Source organism: Sycon ciliatum, chromosome 5 (assembly GCF_964019385.1).
Source record: "Sycon ciliatum chromosome 5, ocSycCili1.1, whole genome shotgun sequence".
Lineage (NCBI taxonomy): Eukaryota > Metazoa > Porifera > Calcarea > Leucosolenida > Sycettidae > Sycon > Sycon ciliatum.
Genome location: NC_088647.1, coordinates 16,761,989 through 16,786,919, shown reverse-complemented (window position 1 = coordinate 16,786,919; position 24,931 = coordinate 16,761,989). Strand labels below are relative to the sequence as shown.

Genomic DNA, 24,931 nt, shown 5'->3' with positions numbered 1-24,931 from the left:
AGTGCTGTTGTTCTGATTCACAGGTATATATTCGGCACTTAGCGCAATGTGTTTTCGAAGCTAGGCACACGATTTGCATGAGGAAATCATGCAAAGATGTGGCATAAGGCCCTACAAACATGACCTAGGTAAAGGGATGCCATTATTTGCATTTGGAGTACTTTGGCATAGGATATTTTGTGGATGATTGTGTTGATCAATTTCACATAATTTCACGACAGGTCATAGTTTATTTAGTGGGGTGTTGTGGGCCAAGGATCTACGACCATCTCTTTTGCATTTCGAACAAGTAGACACTTTCAACAATTCATACAAAAAATGCCTTCAGTGCAAAACATACCGTTCGGACACACCAGGCAGTCCTTTCCAGCCTTGATTTTCAAGTGCAGACGTATCCACGATGACCTTCGAGTGAACTGCGGCTTGGAACACTTTGAATACGAACCGCACACTCAAACAAACTAGACCACCGCATAGCTAGTGTATTCACGGAGCCAAAGAAGTCTCCTTCTGCCCCCACAGGGTCTTGGTTAGTTCTCTAGAAGGGACGAGAGCCATACCTAAATTCAATAAATTCTCCAATTCCAAAAGCCTCAAATGAAGGCGTCTTGGTGACTTCGTTTCCCGCGGTTGCAAATAAAATCAGCCCTTGAGTACCCCTTGGCGCACGGACTGGTACCGTAGTGGGAATCGGCCCTAACAGCTACAGAGCGAAACAGTTGCTGTCCACAGATTTGAGTAATATTTTAAAATAATAATAATAATTATTGTGGACCCATCATCACCAATGACAACCAAACCAGCTCCTCACCATAGATAAGTGGCTGACAATTCTGACACGTAGATCTACCCTTATCCGTCCGACCAGTCAAAAATCTACGACTATCCGTCGATCATATCAGTAAATCCATCATATCTCAGTCATTTCTTGACCAAATTCCACGATCGAAGGGTCTATCGCCATTAGAAAACACCAGGCTATCGTCTCGAACAATCGCCGAAGAGCTACGACACTCCCTTGCAACGATATCGTCCGCCGAAAGTAAAATCACGGCAATTGCGATTCTTATGCGCTCGGGAACATTTCAAAGTCAGATTTTTCTTTTTTGCATTACAGTTACGTCACCAAGCGCATGCTCATGACGTAAAAACCAAATAAATGTTCTGTACACAAAAATTCAAAGTCCAGCGATGCATGGAGGAGAGTGAAATGGCGAGACAATTTGGATTCTGCCCGCAGATCTGGCGCTGGGGCAAGTTTGGCAAGTGGCGGCGCTCGACTTGTGGCTTTATAGATGTCTAATGTGCGCTCTGTGCATTCGTCGCGGACGGACCTTTCCAAGAAGCGCGAGATCATGGAATTCGGCCAATGGAGACTAAAGTTATGATAATTTGAAGGTAAAATATGTCGTGAAATTGCAATTTGGGCCTGCTGACATTCTGACACGTAGATCTACGCTGGCATTACTCCAAAGACAGATGCAACATGTCATGTAGTTGACATCACCTGGGATACGAGAACGCCAGGCTTTGCTACAACCATACAATTATGTACATCCACCTAAGTCCACGCCTTGATCCGAGGAGACGTGGAGGGACATCCCCTTCAACATTGCTGCAGTCCATAGCAGAAACAGCCTCACAATCAGAGTCGCATAGACATAGCCATACAGTCATGGGCGACCTCGAAACATTCCAGTAGATCTACACTGTTGCATACAGGTACGGTGGGTCTCAGTCTTTCTATCGCTCGGCTCAGGCATTGAAATATAGACGCGGAAAAGGTTTCTAATCTTCACATCGCACTGGAACTATTGAAGCGCAACCTTTTCTTTCTTTCTTTCTCCCCAGCGTTCGCAATGTTCAGGTCTTCTAGCGCGTGTGTCCAGTGCGAAGCTGAAAAGCCAGACACTGGACGTTTGCTTCGTTGCCTGCACGTCCTATGTGAGGGATGCCTGAAGGACAGCGTCAATCCGCAGATGGCCAGCATTCATTGTGTTTTGTGCAGGAAAGAAACGAAATTGACCGATGGCGGAGCTGCTGCGGGGAGCGCTCGCCGCCCAGCGTGGCAAACATTGCCACCTTCCGCTGGTATTTTGTACACCGCCAACACCTCTACCGAAGGTGGGTCGAACCCGCTTTCAGACCACGTGCAGGCTAAATGTCCCGCTCACGCTGGCCAGGTGTTGTCGCTGTATTGTGAAACCTGTAGTGCTCTTGTATGCGGGATATGTTGTGCTGCGCACATGCGCGATGGACATAGAATGGTTCCTGCTACGGATGTTGTCCAGAAGCAGAGGCAAGAAATTCTCCGAGCCGTAAAGGAAATCAGCAGTGTTCCGGGCTTGTCTGACCTGGCCGGTTTGGACGACAGACTAACAGACCTCAGTGCTGCAGTGGATCAATTTGACGAGCAGGCTAGTGATGCATCTAAGAAAGTGGAGACGTTTTACAACGATCTGATAAAAGCCTTGGAGAAAGACAAGCAACGTGTGAAGGATGAGATCGACCAGATCAGGTGGAAAAAACGGATACACTTGGAGTCTGAGCAAAGCCGGCTGAATTCAAAGCGCCAGACAATTGACACCATCCAGGTGCTTGGTGATCGCCTTGCTGAAGGCTGTTCTGATGCTTCCTCCAGAGACACAGTGTCAACAATGGACCAGCATGTCTTATCGCTTCACAGCAGTATTCTGGATGCTACGAGTGGCATGACATCAGAAGACCTGGACACACCAGTGATGCACACCACTGGAAAGCTAGGGGTGACCATTGATGAAGAAGCAGTGGAGAATGCTGTCAAGACTGTAAAGTCACAAACAACTGTGTTCTCAACTAGAGTGGACGTGGAGAGGATGGTGAATTATAAGATTACGAAGAAGTCAACACCGGAGCCAGATATGTATATCCTCCAATTTCCACTCCAAGGCTTTGACAATCGACCACTTGACGTTGATAGCGTCCCGGATGATGTCCATGTAAGCGTGATACACCCTGATGATCATGTGCAGGAAATGCAGTTAACAGTGGGCAGCGACAACGGTAAACCAGTATGTGAGACTGAAATGCTCCAATCTGTCCTTGGTGGTTATCCTGTACATGTATCATCAGCTGAAAAGAAGAAGGTCATCTGGTATGTGCCTCATTACTCCAATAAATTCAACCGTGATTTACGCTCAACATCACTATCATTGTCTGAGGACAGCTGCACTGTCACCGCTACTAATACCGACTGTGCAACGGCTGTATGTACTAACGGATACTCATCCGGCAGAGCATGCTGGTTGTTCAAGACCAACTGGGAAGATCATCACAACATCTTCATGGGTGTAGCAAAGCTGAAGGACAGGGTTACAGTCAGAGAAGCAGAGACGTGCAATGCGGTGCAAGGATGGTGGTGGTGCGACGACCATTGTCAACAGCATGCGCATGACAAGTCGTCTGACCTCGTTTTACCACGCAAGGATTGCCCAGTGTGTTTGACTATCGATGTAGATAGTCAGAGGATCGAGGTGTTGTTCCGAGGCATGGAACGAGTGAAGATCCTCAGCCTACCCTCTGACCACGCTAGCGGTGAAGGAAAGTGGTATCCATATTTCCGTCTCAACAACACCGGCGAGTCGATTACAATACGCTAGTACGGCGAATAAGGTGTAGAGTAGTAGAGGGACGTGTTGGAGCAAAACCACACATCAAGTACATTATGCCACACACAGAGTGTCATTACAATCAGCACGGCCCTGGTGTGCGTGTGGATGTGTGGGAGTGTGTGTTGGAGTGCGACAACACCGGATGAGTCGAATCGTACATCTAATTCACGGGTTAGTGCATGTTCGTGCCGTTGATCGGAAACGGAATTCTTCTGTGGCCAATCACCTCATTGATAATGCTGATTGTGCACGTGTGTGTGTGTGCTGGTAAACATTTCCTTGTTTTGCCACGTAAATGTGTTTATGGTCTCACTCATTTGAAGACGTTACAAGCTACATATTTACACTACATATCTACACTACACAGCCTTCACTTTGCAAACAATAGAACACGGTGTACTATTTTTACCTCTAGTCTCACCGTCCCTTTCCTTTCTTTCTTCTTTTCTCCACTCTTTTGACGATAATTATTATTTTTTCCGTATGTACATGTAAATGTTTCATCGGTTCCGACTGCTTATGTATAACTTGACAAGTCTGTACTTTTTCCTTCCAGAATATTTGTTTGTCTCATAGAAAGTTGTTCATTTTGATATTATTAATATTTACACTCCTGTTGTACATTGTACAGCATCATGCCACGTCTAACTTTTCACATTTCAATTATAGCTTCGGCTAACCAGGAGCGGTTTTTCCAGCCGTGCTGCTACCCACAGTCAACTGGGAACTTGTGGCCAGGCACAAGGGGTACATGGATGCAGCTAATGGGGTCTTTTTCGGCACTTGTGCCAGTGGTTGTGAGACTTATCCACTCACCCCCACCGTTAGGCGCTGCATCTGCCGCTAGGGTTTATCGGGTGTTAGCGGCCGTCGTGAGTTCCCTTCGGGAACGGACACGATAATTTAATTTTTTTTTTTTAACCAGTACATTCTGTCCCCGGGGGAAATTGCGGAAAAAAATCGCAAAAACGCGGGGAAAACGCGGCATAATATGGCATAATTTGGGGTGAATTTGCGGTAAATTTGCGGTAAATATGCGGTGAATAATATTGATGTGCGGCAATTTTCAATGAGTATGTAGTGAAATCAATCAGTAAGGCCGTCATCACACCACGTTCTCCGACTCCCGTTTACGTCTACGTCTATGGTGAAAAAACCAAAACGGGTGGTCGTGTCATCAGACAGGCACAGTTCTTGACGCGTACACGCAGTCAGGTTTTTGGAGAAATTTGAACCCACGTACATCGAAGTACAGGGTCGCTCGGAAAAAGGCTGGGGTAGATACGCACGTTCATACAAAAAGTCGTATACCCCCCTCTCCATACCACGTCTACGTCTCCCGTTTCCTCTGCTCCCGTTTTCACCCCGTATACGGATCATCATGACAACCGACCAAAAACTCCTTACGTGGACGTAGACGCAGCGCTTTGTACCATGGTGTGATGACAGCCTTACAAGTCTCTGGTGTAAGCACTCGTCATATTTGAGTAAAAAGCCGCCACGATGAGACGTTCCTGACCGAACAGTGCACTGTGTGTACGTGTAGTGCAACAAAAAAGTTCAAAAAACGCGGGAAAATCGCGGAAAACGCGGTCTTTTAAAAATCGCAAAAAACGCGGAAAAAACGCGGCCGCGGAATTGCAATTTTCCCCGGGGACAGTACATTGGAGTGTACATGTACCTGACAAAATGGAGCAACATGAACATGATCAGATGCTATAGTCCATTCGTGAAAATAAATAAAAAATGGACACTGGCTCTTCCGAGCTCCCGTATTTGGCGATTTTTCATGATTTTATCACACACAGTGCAGTGCTGCGAAATTCGAAATTTGAAGAAGAGTCCAAAAAGGGTACTGAACTGGAGTTCGAACCGCACAATGCACTGTTGCAGGCAGGTCAAACGGCCTGGACTTTGATGGTTTTCCAAATTCAGTGCTTCTGAGGCAAAACCTGGCCGAAATCCTATTCTTGTTATGGCTTGATTTTTGGACAGAATTAATAGACTTCAGAAGCTAACATACATGTACATGCATTTGGAAGAGGATTCCACAGGGGATTGCAGAAAAACATTCTAAAAAAACTCAACGTTTGACCCATTTATGGTCAAAAGCACGAAGTCTATCTTTTTCTGAATGGACTGTAATCGAAATCACTGATGACCGGCTGACTTGGGTGTTTGTGTGAACAGACCCTACTGTGGAGGTACCATGTCATAACTGTTATAACTAGCATGGAGTTTAGCATGGATGAACTCTGCCGCAATGGGCAGTTCCGGATACGGTAGCAAAAGAGTCTAGTCTCAATATACCCCCCCCCCCTTCCTCCCACCCTCACCACTGCTCACCAGTATACAATTGTCTTCCCGTACTCCTGTACAATTCATCTTCTTCCAGAGCAAAGCTACTTGATTTGAAATCAGGAAGCATAATACTATACCCTATTTCACCGGTTATACGTCGCACTTGATTATAAATCACACTCCCATTTTCAGATCTGATCCATAATTTTTGTTTCAATAATAATTATAGCAATATACTGAGGTAGGATCATGTCACACTTGATCGGAATTCTCTCCCCTTCTATGCCCTTTTAAAAGCGTGAAAAAGTGCAACTTACATTATGGGCAATATGGTAGTCAACACGCACCTCAAATGCTTCGAATCTCTTCCCGAGGTACTGGATAGAAGTCCACATCTTTCGACTCAAACCCAGCCACACAGTAGATGCTTTTGCTTCAAATACTAGTATACATCCTGGGGAGCTTCAACCCATCTTCTTACTTCTAAATTACACAATCAGGCACTGGCAGACGTTCTAAAGTACCAATATTCAAACCTTTGCAACTTGCTCAAACTGTATAATTTTACTGAAGATACAGCAATGAAAGCACAACATTGGGGATAGAAGGCGCTCTAAAGTGGTCTGCGCTGGTGAGGCATTACAGCAGCACCCAGTTTATGACGATGAGTACATCCGCCTCTTCGACTTGAACACACACACACCGAGTAGTTAGCAAGCAACACCACGGCATCATCTCAGTTTGCTGGCAGAAGTCACGGATGAGTCTAGAGCACACCATTACTAGCGCAGATTGAGTAGATCAAATCAAATGACATGCATACAGACAGTCACACACGTATGTACTTCGGAGGCCTGTCCCAGGCAGTCCACGCGTGGGGACACTGCCCAAGCATGCTTGGGTACAGATATGTACACTTGACTCCATGCTATTATGCAGGCTTCCTAGTGTTCATTCCAATTCAAATCCAGAATGACTGGGTAGTGCAAATGTAGTGATATCTTTATCCAGACGATAATATGTATATGCACATGCGTGTCTGCAATATACAATCAAATAATTGCTCAAGTAAAATTGAAAAAGCATACCAGCATAGTCACGAGCCTAACAAGGAACTCACTATTTCCAAATGTTCAATGTAACAGAAGTGTGGCAGGGGCATGGTTGAAGCCGGTGAATGCTCCCTTGGCCAGTTCCACTCCTAGATCAGAGTTTTGACTTGATAGTAACCTGTTCTCCATAGCTCTCCAACAATTGCTCAAAGCGATCCTCTCAATCAATACGAGGGCCTGGGGAAATGGCCACGGTCAACAGTCGCAGAAACCACAGCAAACACGGAGCACCGTACAGTCTGTGACGAATCTACTGACCTGCTTTTCCAGGGGCAATCTGAGAACGCACACTTGCCCCGCGTGGTTATTTGTGTTCTGCTTGCTCTTGAACCCAGGCGATGAGCTTGGCCATCTTGGCGACTTCAGTCTCCGTTGAGTAGGTCTTGGACGCAAGGGCCTGGCGCAAGTTTGGCGACAGCTTCGGAGACTGCACGTAGCCGCGATCATCCCGGCCAGTAAGAAGGGGAACTCCTTGTTGCAGCGGACCCTGGTCAGGTGCATGTTCTTCTTCTGCGTGACCAGCTGCTGACAGAGTGGGTCGTACTTGTCCACGCTCAGGTCAAAGACACGGACCTACGGAAGAGACAGAGCACCAGAAGCAGGTCAATACACATGATGAGTGCTTGCATCACTTCATGTGCAGCTACTTGAGTTGTCAGTGTTAATTTTACAATATCACTGCGCAAACACTGCATGCACAAGGATTGTGAGTGTTAATTTTACAATATCACTACGCAAACACCGCACGCACAAGGATTGTGAGTGTTAATTTTACAATATCACTGCGCAAACACTGCATGCACAAGGATTGTGAGTGTTAATTTTACAATATCACTGCGCAAACACTGCACAAGGATTGTGAGTGTTAATTTTACAATATCACTGCGCAAACACTGCACAATGATTGTGAGTGTTAATTTTACAATATCACTGCGCAAACACTGCACAAGGATTGTGAGTGTTAATTTTACAATATCACTGCGCAAACACTGCACAAGGATTGTGAGTGTTAATTTTACAATATCACTGCGCAAACACTGCATGCACAAGGATTGTGAGTGTTAATTTTCCAATATCACTGCGCAAACACTGCACAAGGATTGTGAGTGTTAATTTTACAATATCACTGCGCAAACACTGCATGCACAAGGAGCGGATAAAAATAATGATAATATCATCTGGCCAAAATTTATCCAGCATCCTCCTTGGAGAGAGAGTTAATCTATCCCCAAACTCATGTGATTTGTACGTGTGTGTGTATGTGTGTGTGTGTGTGTTGTGTGTGTGTGTGTGTGTGTGTGTGTGTGTGTGTGTGTGTGTGTGTGTGTGTGTGTGTGTGTGTGTGTGTGTGTGTGCGTGTGTGTGTGCCTTGGTGGCCTTGGTAGACGGTTGCATTTTTTGGAGCTCTGCCTGCAAGTCTACTTTCCTTGGTTTTTACCTTGGTCCCTGGGCTTGCAGGGCTGGGGTGCCCTTTGGCCATCCCATGGTTTTGGCGAGTGTAACGAGTCAGGCGCGGAGTTGCTTTCATTCCTGCAAATGAACAATGCAACCGTCTGCAACACTTGGTTTCAAAAGAAAGCATTCCACAAACAATCCTGGCAGCACCCCAGGACCAAGCGATGGCACGCAATACTAGTAGACTTCATCATCATGCGTCAAAACGACCGACTCCTGTGTCGTGATTTTCGCGTTGTGCTGAATGCGGACTGTGGCTCAGATCATCGAATGGTATGCCTCACTGTTCAGCTTCAGCGGATGCGGCTGTCTCGTGATAAGGCTGCGCCCAAACTGCGGCGCTTTGCCGTAAACCTGCTGAAACCGTCACCTGCTTCGCCAATGGCAACGAATGCTGATGTGAGTACCCCCACTCATGTCACAGCGTATCAGGAGTCAGTTGCCTCTCGTCTTGCGGATATCCCCGGAGCCGCGTCCATCGAGGAGCGCTGGGATGCCCTTGCCACGTCGCTGTCCACTGCTGCGGAGACCACTCTTGGCTTCTCTGCATGTCGGCAACCTGACTGGTTCTCTGACCAGCAGGACGTGCTTGGACCACTGATTGAGGAGCGTCGATCAGCGTTTAATAGATTGATTGCCAGCGGAGACGCCAGTGATTGTACAAAGTACAAACTCGCCCGTTCCGGGGCGAGAAGAGGTGTTCGCCACGCCAAGAACCAGTGGTTGGAACGTACCGCAGCCCAAACAGACATAGGCAGGGCGCAGAACCGCGGAGCATCACCATGGACGGCTATCCGGGATATCCAGCGCTGCTTCCAGGGCCCCGTCCGAAAGCAGTTACGACGATACGTGACAAAGGTGTAATTTGTGCATCCGCTGAAGACCAGGCAGAGCGCTGGCATGAACACTTTCAACAAGTGCTCAACATCCTAAGCCAGTTTGAGCCAGATGTTTTAGCTTCCTTGACTGCTCGTCCGAAGAACAACGAACTGGCTGAGCTGCCAACTGCGGCCGAGCTTCACCGAGCTATCACAAGCTTGAGCAACAACAAGGCCCCTGGAGAGTATGGCATTCTACCTGATATGGTGAAACATGCTGGTCCTGCTTTCACTGGCGCTCTACTAGAGCTAGTCCATCAAGTCTGGCGGAAGAGTTGCGTGCCCCAGGCGTGGCGTGATGCCGAGATTGTACCGATCCCCAAAAAGGGTGACCTGTCCAGATGTGACAACTGGAGGGGCATTGCCCTTCTCGACGTGGTGGGCAAAGTTGTGGGCCGTCTCATCCAAAACTGCCTGCAGATACTGGCTGAGGAGGAACTGCCGGATTCGCAATGTGGCTTCCGGCGAGGCCGCTCCTGCATCGACCAGATTTTCTCTGTCCTCCAGCTGACAGAGAAACTGTACGAACACCGCACCAGCAGCTTTGCAATCTTTATTGATGTAAAGAAGGCGTATGACTCTGTGCCTCGTGAGGCTTTGTGGACTGCGTTGCGCGCTGTAGGTGTACCTGAGAGCCTGGTTCGTCTCATCGTGTCACTCGACCGAAGCGCTTTTGCTCGGCCCTGAGACAGGACTGGGCTGCGCTAGGTGCAGCGGATGCTGAAGGCAGTTCCGACTCGTCTTCGCTGTCGCTGTTCTCCATCAGCCTCTTTGCGACATCGGCAATACGCTCGGCATTGGCATTAACGAGTTTCTGTGCTTCGAGACGACGTCGGCGCCCCTCCTCATCACAACAAACACGCGTACGAATTGTGTGAATGTGTGAATTGACGAATTTTCAATTCATGAGACAAAGTTTCAGAATAGAGCAGCAGTAATCCGTCGAGTAGATCCCCCGACATTGGTAAATGTCCTGTCTAAAGGGAATCGGAGTGTAAAGTGCAAAGCTGGTAATACCAAAAACTCCTTCCTCACAGTTGCACTTTCCTGGAGGACGCCGCATCCGACTAGCAAGCATGGCTGCTTGAACACCTTGTGTGCACTGTGCAGTAGGACGGATACATGCGACTTGCAAGTGTGGCTGCTTCAGCAGCTGCTCCTAGCTCCTAGTGTCTTCTTCTTACCTTTACCTTTGCCACCTCTGCCACCTTTCTTGTTCTTCTTCTTGTTACCGCTGGCCATATCGGCTGGCTCCCACACCCAGGCGATGACTTCGTTCATCAGTTTGTACGTGTGTATGTTGCCATGATCGTCGCTGGCAATGAGAAGCATCTGCGAGGGGACGAAGTGCACCTTGGTGAGGCGATTCTTGCTGTACGGTATGACGTCCTGCTTGCACAGCGGGTTGTACTTGTCAATGTCCAAGTCGTACACATGGGCCTGCACACGTGTACACCGGCATGGGACAAAAGCAAGCAAACGAAACGGCGATTGTTTTTCAATGGTTGTAATTGTGTGTAGTGGGTGATCTATTGGGATGGGTGTGTTACACATTGGGTGTGCTGCGTTTCTTGCTGGCGGCGACTTGTTCTTAGCCATACAATGTCGAACAGCTGTAATGCTGTGGCATACTCCCGAGGCAGGAAAACAGCTTCTCTAAAAAATGATCCTAGGAGAATACATTATGTACTGTCGTGGACATGGAAATCCGGTCGCACATCTAGCAGCCCCAGGGCGCCGCAGTGGCCATGCAGCCATGGGTAAGCAGTATATGGGCATGACCTGATGACATACATGTAAGGCCATCCAGAATTAATTCGTTGTTTCGGGTCACCCGACCGACCGTCTTTTTTCACCCGACCGCAAAATGTTTTTTTTTATAGTGCATGCAAATGTACAGACTACACTGTGCTATGTACAGGCGCGACCCTAATAATAGCAGTCCAGATATCGACCTCAGAAGCAGCCACGGCTAGCCAAATGACAGGATGCAGCGCTTGGTGACGACGTTGTCTTCTATCTCCGATCCGCAATCGGTCCTGAAACAGCATCAGCTTCGCTACCTTGTCGCAATTTACAGAAGTTTTCAAGATGAGAGCTGCTCGTCATACTCGTTTGCCAGCGAGGCCAAGATCTGGTCCTGGAGGGGACCTGGATCTGATGGGGCAATGACTGCGCTGGATTATCTACACTGTACAGTCAGATTTGATCGACTGGCTAGGTGGACTAAAGCTATTCGATGTACATGGACGTAAACCAAAATAAAAAAATAAAATAAAATAAAAAATAAACCCGACCGACCGACCCTGGTACGGATGAGTGAAGTGACCCGAAACAACGAATTAATTCTAGGTGGCCTAATCATTATGCGTTGCAGCACACTGGTCGCATCGGATCAACATGATTGTGCACTGTTCTGTAGGCGCTGAGGGCGCAGGCCCTGGTCAATCGACTGGATTACATGTCCATGGCAGTAGATGGTCGGTGAAATTGAGACTGACTGCTGTGCAAGCTGATTTATGCGTCACACCAGTCAAGCATGTACAGTGAGCCAAGGACTACGGTACAGAATGCCTAGGGCTGGCCCCTATCTGGGGCACAGAGAAATACCCCAGGGGCCAGACTCCATTACATCGTCAGGCTCTGTACAAAACGGAAAGATAACTTCAGGAGCATCCCTTTGAAGTTCTCCAGACCCCCCGGTGATCACCATCACAATTAAGGCTGAGTCGGGTAGCATTTTCTTCAGGTATCGGGGTCGGGTAGTTTTCTACGGGTTGCAAGGGTACCCGATCAGGTAATGTTTCCATGATAACACCACAATGCACCCCTTCCCTTACAGCTACACACTGGGTAGACATGCAGAGTATAACATAAATTTGTGCACGTGCACTATACATTATGTCATCTGCGACTTCGGGTTTTCGGGTACTATTCTCTCCCCGTGCTACCCGAGGTCCTCACGGGTAGCACGGGTACCCGGCTACCCGTGAGGACCACTAATCACAACCATCATCAAATCCAGGGAGGACAGGTCTGTCAGATCCTTACTACTTGCGCCTTCTTAAAAAGCGATAAAACTTTCGCGGCACACACATTGGGCGTTTTCATGAATTGGGCTGGTTCACGATGAGAAACTTTTGCGATCGTATCTCTTCAGTTGAACCTTACTGTCTACGATCAATGCACAGAGCAGTTTGCGGAGATTTATTTTCGCGAATGTGTGATGGTGGTGAAAATAGGGAAAATTAATCTCTAGCGAAAGTTTCTCACTTTACAGTAATCTAACCATAAGGTAGCTAACAGTAGTCATGAGTCTCATGACTCATATCACTGGTGATAAAATAATAATAATAATTCGCGGGATTCGCGTTGGCATCGCTTGAATGTTCAGAAACACACAAACTAGCCTTCGCTTCCGCAGGCCACCACTATGCCTGGTGATACTTCATGAAAAAATAACTCAGCAATGCATTTTCCGGGGATCTGGGCAAATCTTGCTGTGTCCCAACAACCAGTGCAACTTCAAATCCTGTCGCTCCATATCGTTCAGCGAAGCACTAGCCAGATAGTTCGTGAATAGTAGCGTGGCCGAGTGGTCTAAGGCGCTGGATTAAGGCTCCAGTCTCTTCGGAGGCGTGGGTTCGAATCCCACCGCTGCCAGGATTCCTTTTTTCATACTATTTTTTTTTCATTATCATCGCATTATCACTCTCTGAAAGAAACTCACTGCGATGAGCAGCATCGGTTATTCTCCCGAGGCTCAATATGTAGACTGTTTTCACAGCCGTTCTTTGCTCTCTCGACTGTTTTCACAGCCATTTTTGCTCTTTTTTCTTCCTGTGCTGTCGAGGTTGCACTTGTAATTATTGTGTTTATTTTGCCAGTACATACAAGAGGCTTGGTTGAGTGTGTGAAAAAAAACTCACTGCGCGTATGCAAATCCCCAGCATGATCATGGCAGACATTCGGACTGCGAGCACGCTATCTATCCATAGCCCCGGCCTCGCTGCACCAGCTCGAGGCGCGGTCACTATGGGCCAGGTTCCACTGCGGCTCCGCTGTACGTCATCTGCGTCAAGAAACATCCTCATTACCATTGACATTGTGGCCGCGGCTCGAGCTGGAGCAGCGAGTAGGCGGCTCACCGAGAGCTTTCGCTACGATTTGTGTTCAAAAACTGCGAGCCGCGGTCGCGGCTTGACCTGTTCCGGCATTTTTCATTGTTTTGTAAACGAGAATTTTAAAATTCAAATTTTAATGCGTTGCGCAGGCCAGATGACGAGGATTATTTTGATTTCGCGCGGGTATGCAGGTAAAACGTCATTAAAAAGAAGTGGAGCACAACCGCGGTACCGCGAATGGCGAGTGTCAGTGGAACCGCGCTGCTCCGCTGCATGTAGCCAAGTGCCGCGGAGCAGCAAAGGCGCAGTGGAACCCGACCCTTCGGCTCTAGTCACTCCAGAGCGTCGCTTCGAATCCCAGTAACGCTGTCGTTGTCCTGTTTGATGGACTGCATTATTCCATTCAATAGAAGGTGCTGAAAGCCCATTACATGTCTAAGTTTCCATAGTGTAGCGGTTATCACGTTCGCCTAACACGCGAAAGGTCCCCGGTTCGATCCCGGGTGGAAACAATGACCTTTTTTTTGTCTTCTGGCACTCTGTAAGTGTGTGGATTTATCGTGAATGTAGGTTTGCAGCGTACGGCAAACTGTAGTTATCGCTGACAACCGAGCAGCAGGCAAAAGCCACGCGCGTGGCTAGGCGCGCAGCAATGGGGGTGTCTGGCATGCAATGGCGGGCAGCCGTACTGGGGAAAGCCCAGGCCGCACCATGAGTACGAGTACGCCCATATGCGCAGGCGAGACTGCCCCATATTTGCATAAAGGTATCAGCGCCACTAATGCAATGTTTACTACAAGCAGGGCTCATGGCGCCTAATCTCTATATTAGGAAGCAGTTCCTTTCATGGCACGGAAGGACTCCAGTGCGCGTACTAAGCCTCAGCCAAGGTACAGTACTAACCGAGTATGCAAGATAGAACAGGCGGTGTGGCGGAGCAAAACATACCACGTATGGAAGAGGCGAAGGCCCCGGATGCCGCCCGGTCCACAATGACAGACACCACCATGCTTATAATGGGAAATAAGGCGCGAGAGCCCACCAGGTAAGGCGGGCCGCATAAGCACGTGGCAAGCGCAAATAGCGTAAGACGTTCCCACGAGGCCACAACGCGAGAGTACGGCAGCATGAGCAGAGTACGAGAGTACGATGCCGGAACAACGCAGGGCGGACAAAGGTGTGGTAGTGCCACAGTACGAGGCACCTCAGCAGTTGGAGGTGGCAAACGCAGGGACAGAATCAATATTGGCAGCTAGCAGCAGCAGATAGGCGTGATTTTTTTCTTTAAGACTAGCAACGAGGAGCAGCAGGCAACCCTCGTTTCACTCGTGATTGCTTAATCACATGGCAAAAACAACAAAAATGCAACCCCATTTTATGGTGCTATGATGTGCGTGTCTCGGGGGGAGGGGCGATAATTACATGTTATTGACCGTGGAGTATTCATCAATAGGTTTTTCCGGTCAGAATGTGAAGCGAATTTCTTGGGATGGTGGAAAGTACTGTCGAGGCAAAATAGATCCAACCCACGAGTCATACGTAGCAGTGCTTTTCCATTTCAGTTACATCATGCAATTTGAAATTACATCATGCAATTTGAAATTACATCATGCATGGGCCAAAACCCATTCGAGGGCTGCATGAGCCTTGATGCTGCTTTCGGCTCCTGGGTCGGATCTCTTTGGCCACGCGTAGTTATGTGGCGCATTTAACTGTTGCCACTACTGTGCAGTAACTTGAACCTGTCAACTACAGTGCTGACAACTGAAATCCGACCCCCTGAGCGGTGGGTTCACATTCTTTGCGATGTGAGCGCACCGCTCAGGCCAGGGTCGGATTTCAGTTGTCAGCACTGTACTACTACTCGCGACTACTCTGCCCCCCCCCCCCCTCCCCCTCTCCCCCCCCCCCCCCCCCCCCGTAGGTGGAGAAGAGCATTGTACAGAAAACGGATTGAAGGCATCATCAAGTTATCTATCCCGGGATCCAATCGCATCCAGTGAAGGTGCTCGTACTTGATACAGCAAAAATGGGATGCGGAGTGGTTTTGCAAATCAGAGTGGATCTGACAGGTTTCATCAGCACCATTCATTACACACACACACACACACACACACACACACACACACACACACACACACACACAAGAGTTGATCCAGCCAGACTGATTAGCCCACAAGTGTATGTACATGTACGTATGCTTCAAATCAGGAGTATGGGAACACTGAAACCAACAAAGTGACATGCATGCACCACAGTGAACCCTTAATTGAACCAGTGAAACCCGACGCCAACAGCCCAACCACTATCTGCTACAAGTGTACCCAGTGCCTGGCCAACCACTATCTGCTACAAGTGTACCCAGTGCCTGCCCAACCACTATCTGCTATAGGTGTACCCAGTGCCTGCTCTAGGATTTCAAACCAACCAGGTACAGTTGTACATGGCACAACTCTTTCAACCGGGTCAGAGCCGGGTACGCTCAAGTGCGGCTACTGCATCTACATGTACATCAGGGAGCTGTAAATATATTATAGAATTCCGTGATGTGAAACTCGGGTATTGAGCCAATAATAAAAGTGGAAAGGAAAAGGACATATGGAAACGAGTTAAAGGGGAAGTATACCCTAAAATCAAATTTTCACCAGTTGTAGTCTTCGAGGTGCTGAGTCGAATGGTCTTGGTCCGAGGAAGCTGAGACGCTCCCTTCCTCCTTTATTCCCAATCGAACTCGCGCACTTCCACCGAAACTGGGTGACTGCGCCCTACTAGATGGGGATTTGTATGTAAAATGTCACTAAAACCGCCATTTCGTTCTTATAAAAGCACGGATGACCGCCATTGGCCCATATGTTGTAGTCTTTTGGACGCTGAGTCGACTGGCTTTGGTCCGAAAAGGCTGCGATGCAGCGTTCCTCCTTTAGTCCCAATCGAACATGGTTGAACAAGCGGTCACGTGCTCCTGCGTACACCAGTCACCTGGTCACCGTGCCTGCAGGGTACAACTTACTAGCCTGTTTGACCTTTTTTGGGTGCAGTCCTGTCACTCGAGTTGTACTCGAGTTGAACCTTCGTGTGAAAGTTGTCGCCTGCTGGCGCGGTGACCAGGTGATTTGGGCACCCAGGAGCACGTGACCGCTTGTTCAACCATGTTCGATTGGGAATAAAGGAGGAACGCTGCATCGCAGCCTTTTCGGACCAAAACCAGTCGACTCAGCGTCCAAAAGACTACAACATATGGGCCAATCGCGATCATCCGTGCTTTTACAAGAACGACATAGCACTTTTAGTGAGATTTTGCATACAAATCCCCATCTAGTAGGGCGCAGTCACCCAGTTTCGGTGGAAGTGCGCGGGTTCGGTTGGGAAAAAAGAAGGAAGGGAGCGTCGCAGCTTCCTCGGACCAAGACCATTCGACTCAGCATCCAGAAGACTGCAACTGGTGAAAATTTGATTTTAGGGTATACTTCCCCTTTAAGAGTAACTCGTTTCCATAATGTCCTTTTCTATTCCGTGATGTATTTATGTATTCCCAACCGGGACACATGTGACCCAGTGTTCTTTGCTCAAACGGGTCCAAGTACACCCCAACCGGGCCGCTGACCCGGCTGAACTGGCTCTGGAGCAGACACTGGTACTCACATTGAAACACCTCGCAGCATACAGACAAACATATGAGCACACACGTGCACGAGTGAGCACACCAACACACGCTCACACACTCTCACACACACACACACACACACACACACACATACACACACACACACACACACACACAAACACACACACACACACACACACACACACAAACACACACACACACACACACCATGCACTTACAAACACATGGAGTTCACTTACATATCCGTTCATTGTGCCGGCGACGAACACGGTTGACGAGTACGGTGCCCAGCAGAAGTCAATCACGGGGTCGTCCAGGTCGAATACAAACAGCGGTGTCTCTGGCCGCTCATCATCCCAGATCTTCACGCAACAGTCCACTCCACACGTCGCAAACACACGCGGCTGGAATGGGTTCCAACGCACCGCATAGATGGTGAAGTTGTGCGCTTGGAATGAGCGGATGTAGTTCTGCTGGTAAAGCGTGGAGCACTTGTGTATGATTCCCTCCTCGGTTCTTATCAGGTACACGTTGTCCAGGGTGGGGATGAAATCAAAGCAGCTTCCACGCACCAAGTTCAGCTGTTTCTCCGGCTCCATCCACGGCTCAGGGATGATGGGGATTTCGCCTTGTCCTTCAGCTGCATGATGGGAGTTATATTGCGCCGCGCGAGCGCGTCCTTCGTCACCGTCCACTGCACGATAAAGCCGTCGGACGACACGCTGAAGAAGTTGAGACGGCGCTGTGGGTCGTCCTTCTGCCATCGCACCTGCCACACCATGTCCGTGTGCCGCTCTAGCACAGGGCTCTCGCACAGTATGGCGTTGGCGCTGGGCTGACGGGCGTCCAGGACGGCCACGTGTCCGTCCAGCATTCCGATGCACAGCATGTGGCATTACTTCGGGAGCACGTCCACGCTCATCACGCCGCTCGCCATGTCCATCACGTGGTCGGGGAACGCCAGGTTCTTCAGCGTGTCCAGGCACACCGACCCCTCGCCCACCTTGTCAATCAGGTCCACGCTGCAGCAGGTGGCGACGAACATGTCCGAGTAGCGTGGGCACAGGCAGAACGACTTCACCGCTATACCGAACCCGTAGTTACCCTTCACGCTCCACAGGTGTAGCAGCGTGCCGGCCTTCTTGTAGCCTGCCGTGCCGTCGCGCGGATCGTCAAAGTACACCATGTCGTGAATGCGATCGCGCACGCCGTTCTGCGTGACCATGCGCTCCATGACCTTGGCCACCTTGCTGATGGCCGAGCAATCGTGCTCCTTCACAGGCTCCTCGGCGTCACCATCATCATCACCACCCTTGCCCCCTATGCCACCTGTCTTCTTCTTCTTGCCTCCTGAACCACCGCTGGGCTCCAGGTTCTCCAGCTTGATCGTGATCTCAAGCTCGTCTGGCTCTTCCGGTAGTGGCTCAGGTTCCGCCGCTGCCTGCGCCTGCGCTCCGCCTGCCGGCTGGCGCGCACTGGCAGCCGCTTTCCGCTTCTTCTCCGCTTCCAAGCGCGCTTGTTCCTCGATGCACCTGTCGTAGATCTCCCACTGAGTGACACTGTCTGAATAGCCGGCGCGCTTTGGCGGAACGGTCATCGTCTCGCGTGTCGATGTAAACGATGTATCCAAGGTTTGAGTTTCACGATCGATGTAGTTGAACTGGATCAATAGCTTCGAGTCTCCGCCAGTATCGGCAATTGCGGCAGCACCGCCGCCCTCTCTGGATGCGTCCGCATTCTTCTCCTTCTTTGCTCTCCTGGTCGACGATTCCTCCCCGTCATCATCCTCATTGTCGTTGTCGTCGTCCTCTTCCCCGTCACTCTGCTCGTCCGGGTCTAGCGAATGCGAGAAACGTCGGGAGGTGGTGGTGGTGAGCGAGCCGCTTCTCTCGTAATCTAGAGCGCGCGAGCGTTGTCTTTCAGCCTCTTCTGAATCCGCTCGAATGAGATAGCTGGGCATCTCCCAGTGGACGACCATGTGCTCCGTAATACCGATAGACTTGTAAGCGCCCTCCTTGTAGTTATAGCGTGTTACGTTGGACGGTAATCGAGGGTTTGTGGCCTTCAACACTCGGGTTATGACTTCGTTTAGCTGCGCCTTCCGTCTGGCCGCTGCCTCTTCTTCTTCTTTGGCCCGGCGCTCGGCTTCTTTCAGCTTGGCGTTCTCCTTCTCTCGATCCTTGGCTGCAAGTGAAGCAACGGCCTCACGTATCAACTGCAGGTTATCTTTTTCGATACTCATGGTTGAGGGCCAGGAACGTTTCCCGTCGACCAACCCAGACAGAAACTTGTTATGTGAGAAAGGAGAGGAAATGGAGTTCTGCAGGACGGTAGAGCCGACGCAGCGGTTGCCTCGCAGTACTGCCAGTAGTCCCTGGCCTACACCATGTTACATGTACCAGATGTACACTGGCTACAGCACCAAACTGTCAGAGTGTCTACCATGGTCTACGCAGCTGCGTGCGGGTCTACAAAAAAAGTACAGAGAAGTAGATCTACGTGTGCTGCCTGCTCGCAATGTGAGATGTGAACGAGTGGAGAGTGGAGACAGGACTAGTACTACTACTACTAGTCACTACTACGTACTAGTACTACAGTACTACTAGACTGGAGGAACGGATCTACATGATCATCATTGGAGTTTTGGAACGGCACAGCCAGTAGACGGACGCTACTTGTAAGGGGCCGTCCGTAAATTAATATCGATGTTTTTTTAGAGACGATATTGGTGCGTCTGGGGGGGGGGGAGGGGGTTTGAGCCATGTGCGTCTTTTCGAGCATCAGAAAAATATCGATGTAAATATCTGAAGTAAGTTTCGCCGATCCCTGCACGCGGACGTCTAAATGGCTATACAAGAAATGTGAAACCAGCTTCTGTTCGCGGAGCTAAAACTCGCGACACAAGAACAAAATCAAAAATTGGAAGCTGTACGCCCATGGCGAATTTCAAGAGCAAAAGATTGAGCTATTGATTGTGGAAATCGGCCGAACGATGCCTGCAGGAGACCTTTTTCAAGACGTAGAGGCAGTGCGAACAAACACGGACGAACTCCACAAGAGTTTCCAGTCTTCACTGTCTGAACAAGGATTTGAAAAAATTCAAGCCCGAGCGTAGCCGCTTTGGCTACACCAGTACACGATGGCTGTGAGCACTGCAGCGCCAACCCGGTTCGCTCCCCCCATGGCCCAGGCGATGCAGCTATTGCGTGAGTGCGGCGGGATTTTCACGCCTACACCGGACCCTCAACAACCTGGGCACTTCATGAACATCCAAAAATATTGATTCGATCCATGATCTAGATGTACATGTACATGTGCGTCTTCTGGGGGGAGGGAGGGGGGTCAAGGGAGAGAAGCACCAATATCGTCTCTAAAAAAACATCGATATTTACGGACGGCCCCTAAGTAATGACTAAATTAGTTGTAGTTGTATTCATGTAGATCTACCTGTAGTGCAGACGTACATGCCAGGGGATCAAGGACCTAATCCAGTCGATAATGATGATTGACAGATTGTGACCTTCGCGGTTTAGCTAGCCGAGCCATCGTTACAATGATGTAAGTCATGTAGTAGACTACCCGCTAGCTTTGTCAGTTTGTGAACAGCCAGTCATGAGGTGTGAGCCGTTCTCGCATGCGCACCCCATGACCGGAAGACGCTCTGCTTTGGCGAGGAGACTGGAGTGCAGACTGCCACAGCTAGCCGACCACACTGCACTCTATCTCTGCATCCCTCTACTCGCTAGCTTCGTGAACAGATACAGTCGTCCCTCTCTAATCCGGCACTTTATAATCCAGCACCCTCGATAAACCAGCACAATTTTCAGTAGCCAAAATGTCCTCTTCATGCACATTGCAGCAGTAAATCAGATTTGTTAATCCAGCACCCTCCCTAATCCAGCAGATTTTCGTGGCACAAAATTAATGGTGCCGGATTATAGAGGGACCACTGTAATATTATCTAGACTGTGCTACTTTGTGGTGAGCCGGCCGGAGGTCCAACACTAAAACAGCATGTGTGAACTAAAACAAGGTTTATCTAATACATGTACATGTACCAACAGTAGACTCTACCATGCTTGCTTGCTACATGTATCTGTGGATACAGAACGAGGAGGACCAGAACTTCCGCGGGGAATTGTCCACCACAAGCGTTATAGTCAATTTCACTGTTGTTCGAGCAGAATCTGCCAATTTTCCCAGGCATTATCCACCAAAACCTATTCCCAGTTTCCAGCTGTGAAGAACCTGCCGACATTCTAGTACGTAATAATATAATATCAGCAATAATTGCTCACTGCACTTGGAGCATTTCGAGCACTCTTGGCGGGGTTTGCAGCTCTTTATAATAATGCTTTGCTTCACGGAAACGTATTTCATTGCGAAGAGCTGCGCTTCGGTGCTCTGAGCTGTGCTGAGGAGCTCTAACAGAGCGAAACAGTTGCTGCCCACAGATTTGAGCAATAATAATAATATTGTGGACCCATCATCACCAATGACAACCAAACCAGCTCCTCACCATAGATAAGTGGATGACATTCTGACACGTAGATCTACCCTTATCCGTCCGACCAGTCAAAAATCTACGACTACCGGTATCCGTCGATCAGTAAATCCATCATATCTCAGTCATTTCTTGACCAAATTCCACGATCGAAGGGTCTATCGCCATTAGAAAACACCAGGCTATCGTCTCGAACAATCGCCGAAGAGCTACGACACTCCCTTGCAACGATATCGTCCGCCGAAAGTAAAATCACGGCAATTGCGATTTTTATGCGCTCGGGAACATTTCAAAGTCAGATTTTTCTTTTTTGCATTACAGTTACGTCACCAAGCGCATTATGATCATGACGTAAAAACCAAATAAATGTTCTGTACACAAAAATTCAAAGTCCAGCGATGGAGGAGAGTGAAATGGCGAGACAATTTGGATTCTGCCCGCACATCTGGCGCTGGGGCAAGTTTGGCAAGTGGCGGCGCTCGACTTGTGGCTTTATAGATGTCTAATGTGCGCTCTGTGCATTCGTCGCGGACGGACCTTTCCAAGAAGCGCGAGATCATGGAATTCGGCCAATGGAGACTAAAGTTATGATAATTTGAAGGTAAAATATGTCGTGAAATTGCAATTTGGGCCTGCTGACATTCTGACACGTAGATCTACGCTGGCATTACTCCAAAGACAGATGCAACATGTCATGTAGTTGACATCACCTGGGATACGAGAACGCCAGGCTTTGCTACAACCATACAATTATGTACATCCACCTAACTCCTAAGTCCACGCCTTGATCCGAGGAGACGTGGAGGGACATCCCCTTCAACATTGCTGCAGTCCATAGCAGAAACAGCCTCACAATCCGAGTCACATAGACATAGCCATACAGTCATGGGCGATCTCGAAACATTCCAGTAGATCTACACTGTTCCATACAGGTACGGTGGGTCTCAGTCTTTCTATCGCTCGGCTCAGGCATTGAAATATAGACGCGGAAAAGGTTTCTAATCTTCACATCGCACTGGAACTGTTGAAGCGCAACCTTTTCTTTCTTTCTTTCTCCCCAGCGTTCGCAATGTTCAGGTCTTCTAGCGCGTGTGTCCAGTGCGAAGCTGAAAAGCCAGACACTGGACGTTTGCTTCGTTGCCTGCACGTCCTATGTGAGGGATGCCTGAAGGACAGCGTCAATCCACAGACGGCCAGCATTCATTGTGGAGACGTGGAGGGACATCCCCTTCAACATTGCTGCAGTCCATAGCAGAAACAGCCTCACAATCCGAGTCACATAGACATAGCCATACAGTCATGGGCGATCTCGAAACATTCCAGTAGATCTACACTGTTCCATACAGGTACGGTGGGTCTCAGTCTTTCTATCGCTGAAAAGCCTTTCTCCCCAGCGTTCGCAATGTTCAGGTCTTCTAGGGCGTGTGTCCAGTGCGAAGCTGAAAAGCCAGACACTGGACGTTTGCTTCGTTGCCTGCACGTCCTATGTGATGGATGCCTGAAGGACAGCATCAATCCGCAGACGGCCAGCATCCATTGTGTTTTGTGCAGGAAAGTAACAAAATTGACCGATGGCGGAGCTGCTGCGGGGAGCGCTCGCCGCCCAGCGTGGCAAACATTGCCACCTTCCGCTGGTACTTTGTACACCGCCAACACTACCGAAGGCGGGTCGAACCCGCTTTCGGACCAAGTGCAAGCTAAATGTCCCGCTCACGCTGGCCAGGTGTTGTCGCTGTATTGTGAAACCTGTAGTGCTCTTGTATGCGGGATATGTTGTGCTGCGCACATGCGCGACGGACATAGAATGGTTCCTGCTACGGATGTTGTCCAGAAGCAGAGGCAAGAAATTCTCCGAGCCGTAAAGGAAATCAGCAGTGTTCCGGGCTTGTCTGTCCTGGCCGGTTTGGACGACAGACTAACAGACCTCAGTGCTGCAGTGGATCAAGTTGACGAGCAGGCTAGTGATGCATCTAAGAAAGTGGAGACGTTTTACAACGATCTGATCAAAGCCTTGGAGAAAGACAAGCAACGTGTGAAGGATGAGATCGACCAGATCAGGTGGAAAAAACGGATACACTTGGAGTCTGTGCAAAGCCGGCTGAATTCAAAGCGCCAGACAATTGACACAATCCAGGTGCTTGGTGATCGCCTTGCTGAAGGCTGTTCTGATGCTTCCTCCAGAGACACAGTATCAACAATGGACCAGTATGTCTTATCGCTTCACAGCAGTATTCTGGACGCTACGAGTAGCATGACATCAGAAGACCTGGACACACCAATGATTCATATCACTGGAAAGCTAGGTGTGACCATTGATGATGAAGCAGTGGAGAATGCTGTCAAGACTGTAAAGTCACAAACAACTGTGTTCTCAACTAGAGTGGACGTGGAGAGGATGGTGCCTTATATGATTAAGAAGAAGTCAACACCGGAGGCGAATATGACTTTCCTCCAATTTCCACTCCAAGGCTTTGACAATCGACCACTTCACGTTGATACCGTCCCGGATGATGTCCATGTAAGCGTGATACACCCTGATGATCATGTGCAGAAAATGCAGTTGACAATGAACTGGAGCGACAACGGTAAACCAGTATGTGAGACTGAAGCGTTCCAACCTGTCTTTGGTGGTTATCCTGTACATGTATCATCAGCTGAAAAGAAGAAGGTCGCCTGGTATACGTTTTATTACATGGAAGAATTCAGCCGTCGTGTACGCTCAACTTCACTATCATTGTCTGAGGACAGCAGGACTGTCACCGCTACTAATACCGACTGTGCAACCGCTGTAGGTACTAACGGATACTCATCCGGCAGAGGATGCTGGCGTTTCAAGACCAACTGGGAAGATCATCACAACATCTTCATGGGTGTAGCAAAGCTGAAAGACAGGGCTACAGTCAGGGAAGCAGAGACGTGCAGTGAGGTACAAGGATGGTGGTGGTGCGATGACCATTGTCAACAGCATGCGCATGACAAGTCGTCTGACCTCGTTTTACCACGCAAGGATTGCGACGTGTGTTTGACTATCGATGTAGATAGTCAGAAGATCGAGGTGTTGTTCCGAGGCATGGAACGAGTGAAGATCCTCAGCCTACCCTCTGACCACGCTAGCGGTGAAGGAAAGTGGTATCCATATTTCCGTCTCAACAACACTGGCGAGTCGATTACAATAGGCGGCGAATAAGGTGTAGAGTAGCAAAGAGACGTGTTGGAGCAAAACCACACATCAAGTACATTATGCCAAACACAGAGTGTCATTACAATCAGCACGGCCCTGGT

At 49.0% G+C, this 24,931-nt stretch overlaps 4 protein-coding genes and 2 non-coding genes across 7 annotated transcripts in view; 4 read left to right on the top strand and 2 right to left on the bottom strand.

The window, feature by feature from the left end:
- The first annotated feature begins 1,204 nt into the window (after positions 1-1,204).
- On the top strand, positions 1,205-4,314 carry LOC135817852 (E3 ubiquitin-protein ligase TRIM71-like). The gene is made up of 2 exons (XM_065331126.1): positions 1,205-1,398; positions 1,852-4,314. The coding sequence occupies exon 2, from the start codon at positions 1,860-1,862 to the stop codon at positions 3,636-3,638; it is 1,779 nt and encodes a 592-aa protein (XP_065187198.1). The 5' UTR covers positions 1,205-1,398; positions 1,852-1,859; the 3' UTR covers positions 3,639-4,314.
- A 2,373-nt stretch (positions 4,315-6,687) lies between these two features.
- On the bottom strand, positions 6,688-17,750 carry LOC135816643 (dynein intermediate chain 2, ciliary-like). 2 transcript variants are annotated; one of them, XM_065329803.1, is made up of 3 exons: positions 17,385-17,750; positions 10,581-10,836; positions 6,688-7,636 (listed from the first exon to the last, which is right to left on the bottom strand). In XM_065329803.1, exons 1-3 carry the CDS (start codon positions 17,742-17,744, stop codon positions 7,623-7,625), a joined length of 630 nt encoding a protein of 209 aa, XP_065185875.1. In that variant the 5' UTR covers positions 17,745-17,750; the 3' UTR covers positions 6,688-7,622. The 2 variants fall into 2 exon arrangements, with proteins under 2 accessions (XP_065185875.1, XP_065185876.1); XM_065329804.1 differs by having other exon boundaries at positions 10,587-10,836.
- Trnal-aag (transfer RNA leucine (anticodon AAG)) lies at positions 12,978-13,059 on the top strand. The gene has a single exon. It is a non-coding gene; the product is annotated as a tRNA-Leu (tRNA).
- Trnav-aac (transfer RNA valine (anticodon AAC)) lies at positions 13,960-14,032 on the top strand. Its single transcript has one exon. It is a non-coding gene; the product is annotated as a tRNA-Val (tRNA).
- Positions 17,751-18,040: 290 nt separating the features above from the next.
- Positions 18,041-19,387, bottom strand: LOC135816835 (dynein intermediate chain 2, ciliary-like). Its single transcript, XM_065329936.1, has one exon. It carries the CDS (start codon positions 19,385-19,387, stop codon positions 18,041-18,043), a length of 1,347 nt encoding a protein of 448 aa, XP_065186008.1.
- Positions 19,388-23,039: 3,652 nt separating this feature from the next.
- The window catches only part of LOC135817849 (uncharacterized), a 2,462-nt gene continuing 570 nt past the window's right edge, over positions 23,040-24,931 (top strand). The window contains exon 1 of the mRNA XM_065331125.1: positions 23,040-24,931. This exon is cut by the window's right edge and continues 570 nt beyond it. Within this exon, the coding sequence (XP_065187197.1) occupies positions 23,052-24,836 (1,785 nt within the window). The 5' untranslated portion in view covers positions 23,040-23,051 and the 3' untranslated portion in view covers positions 24,837-24,931.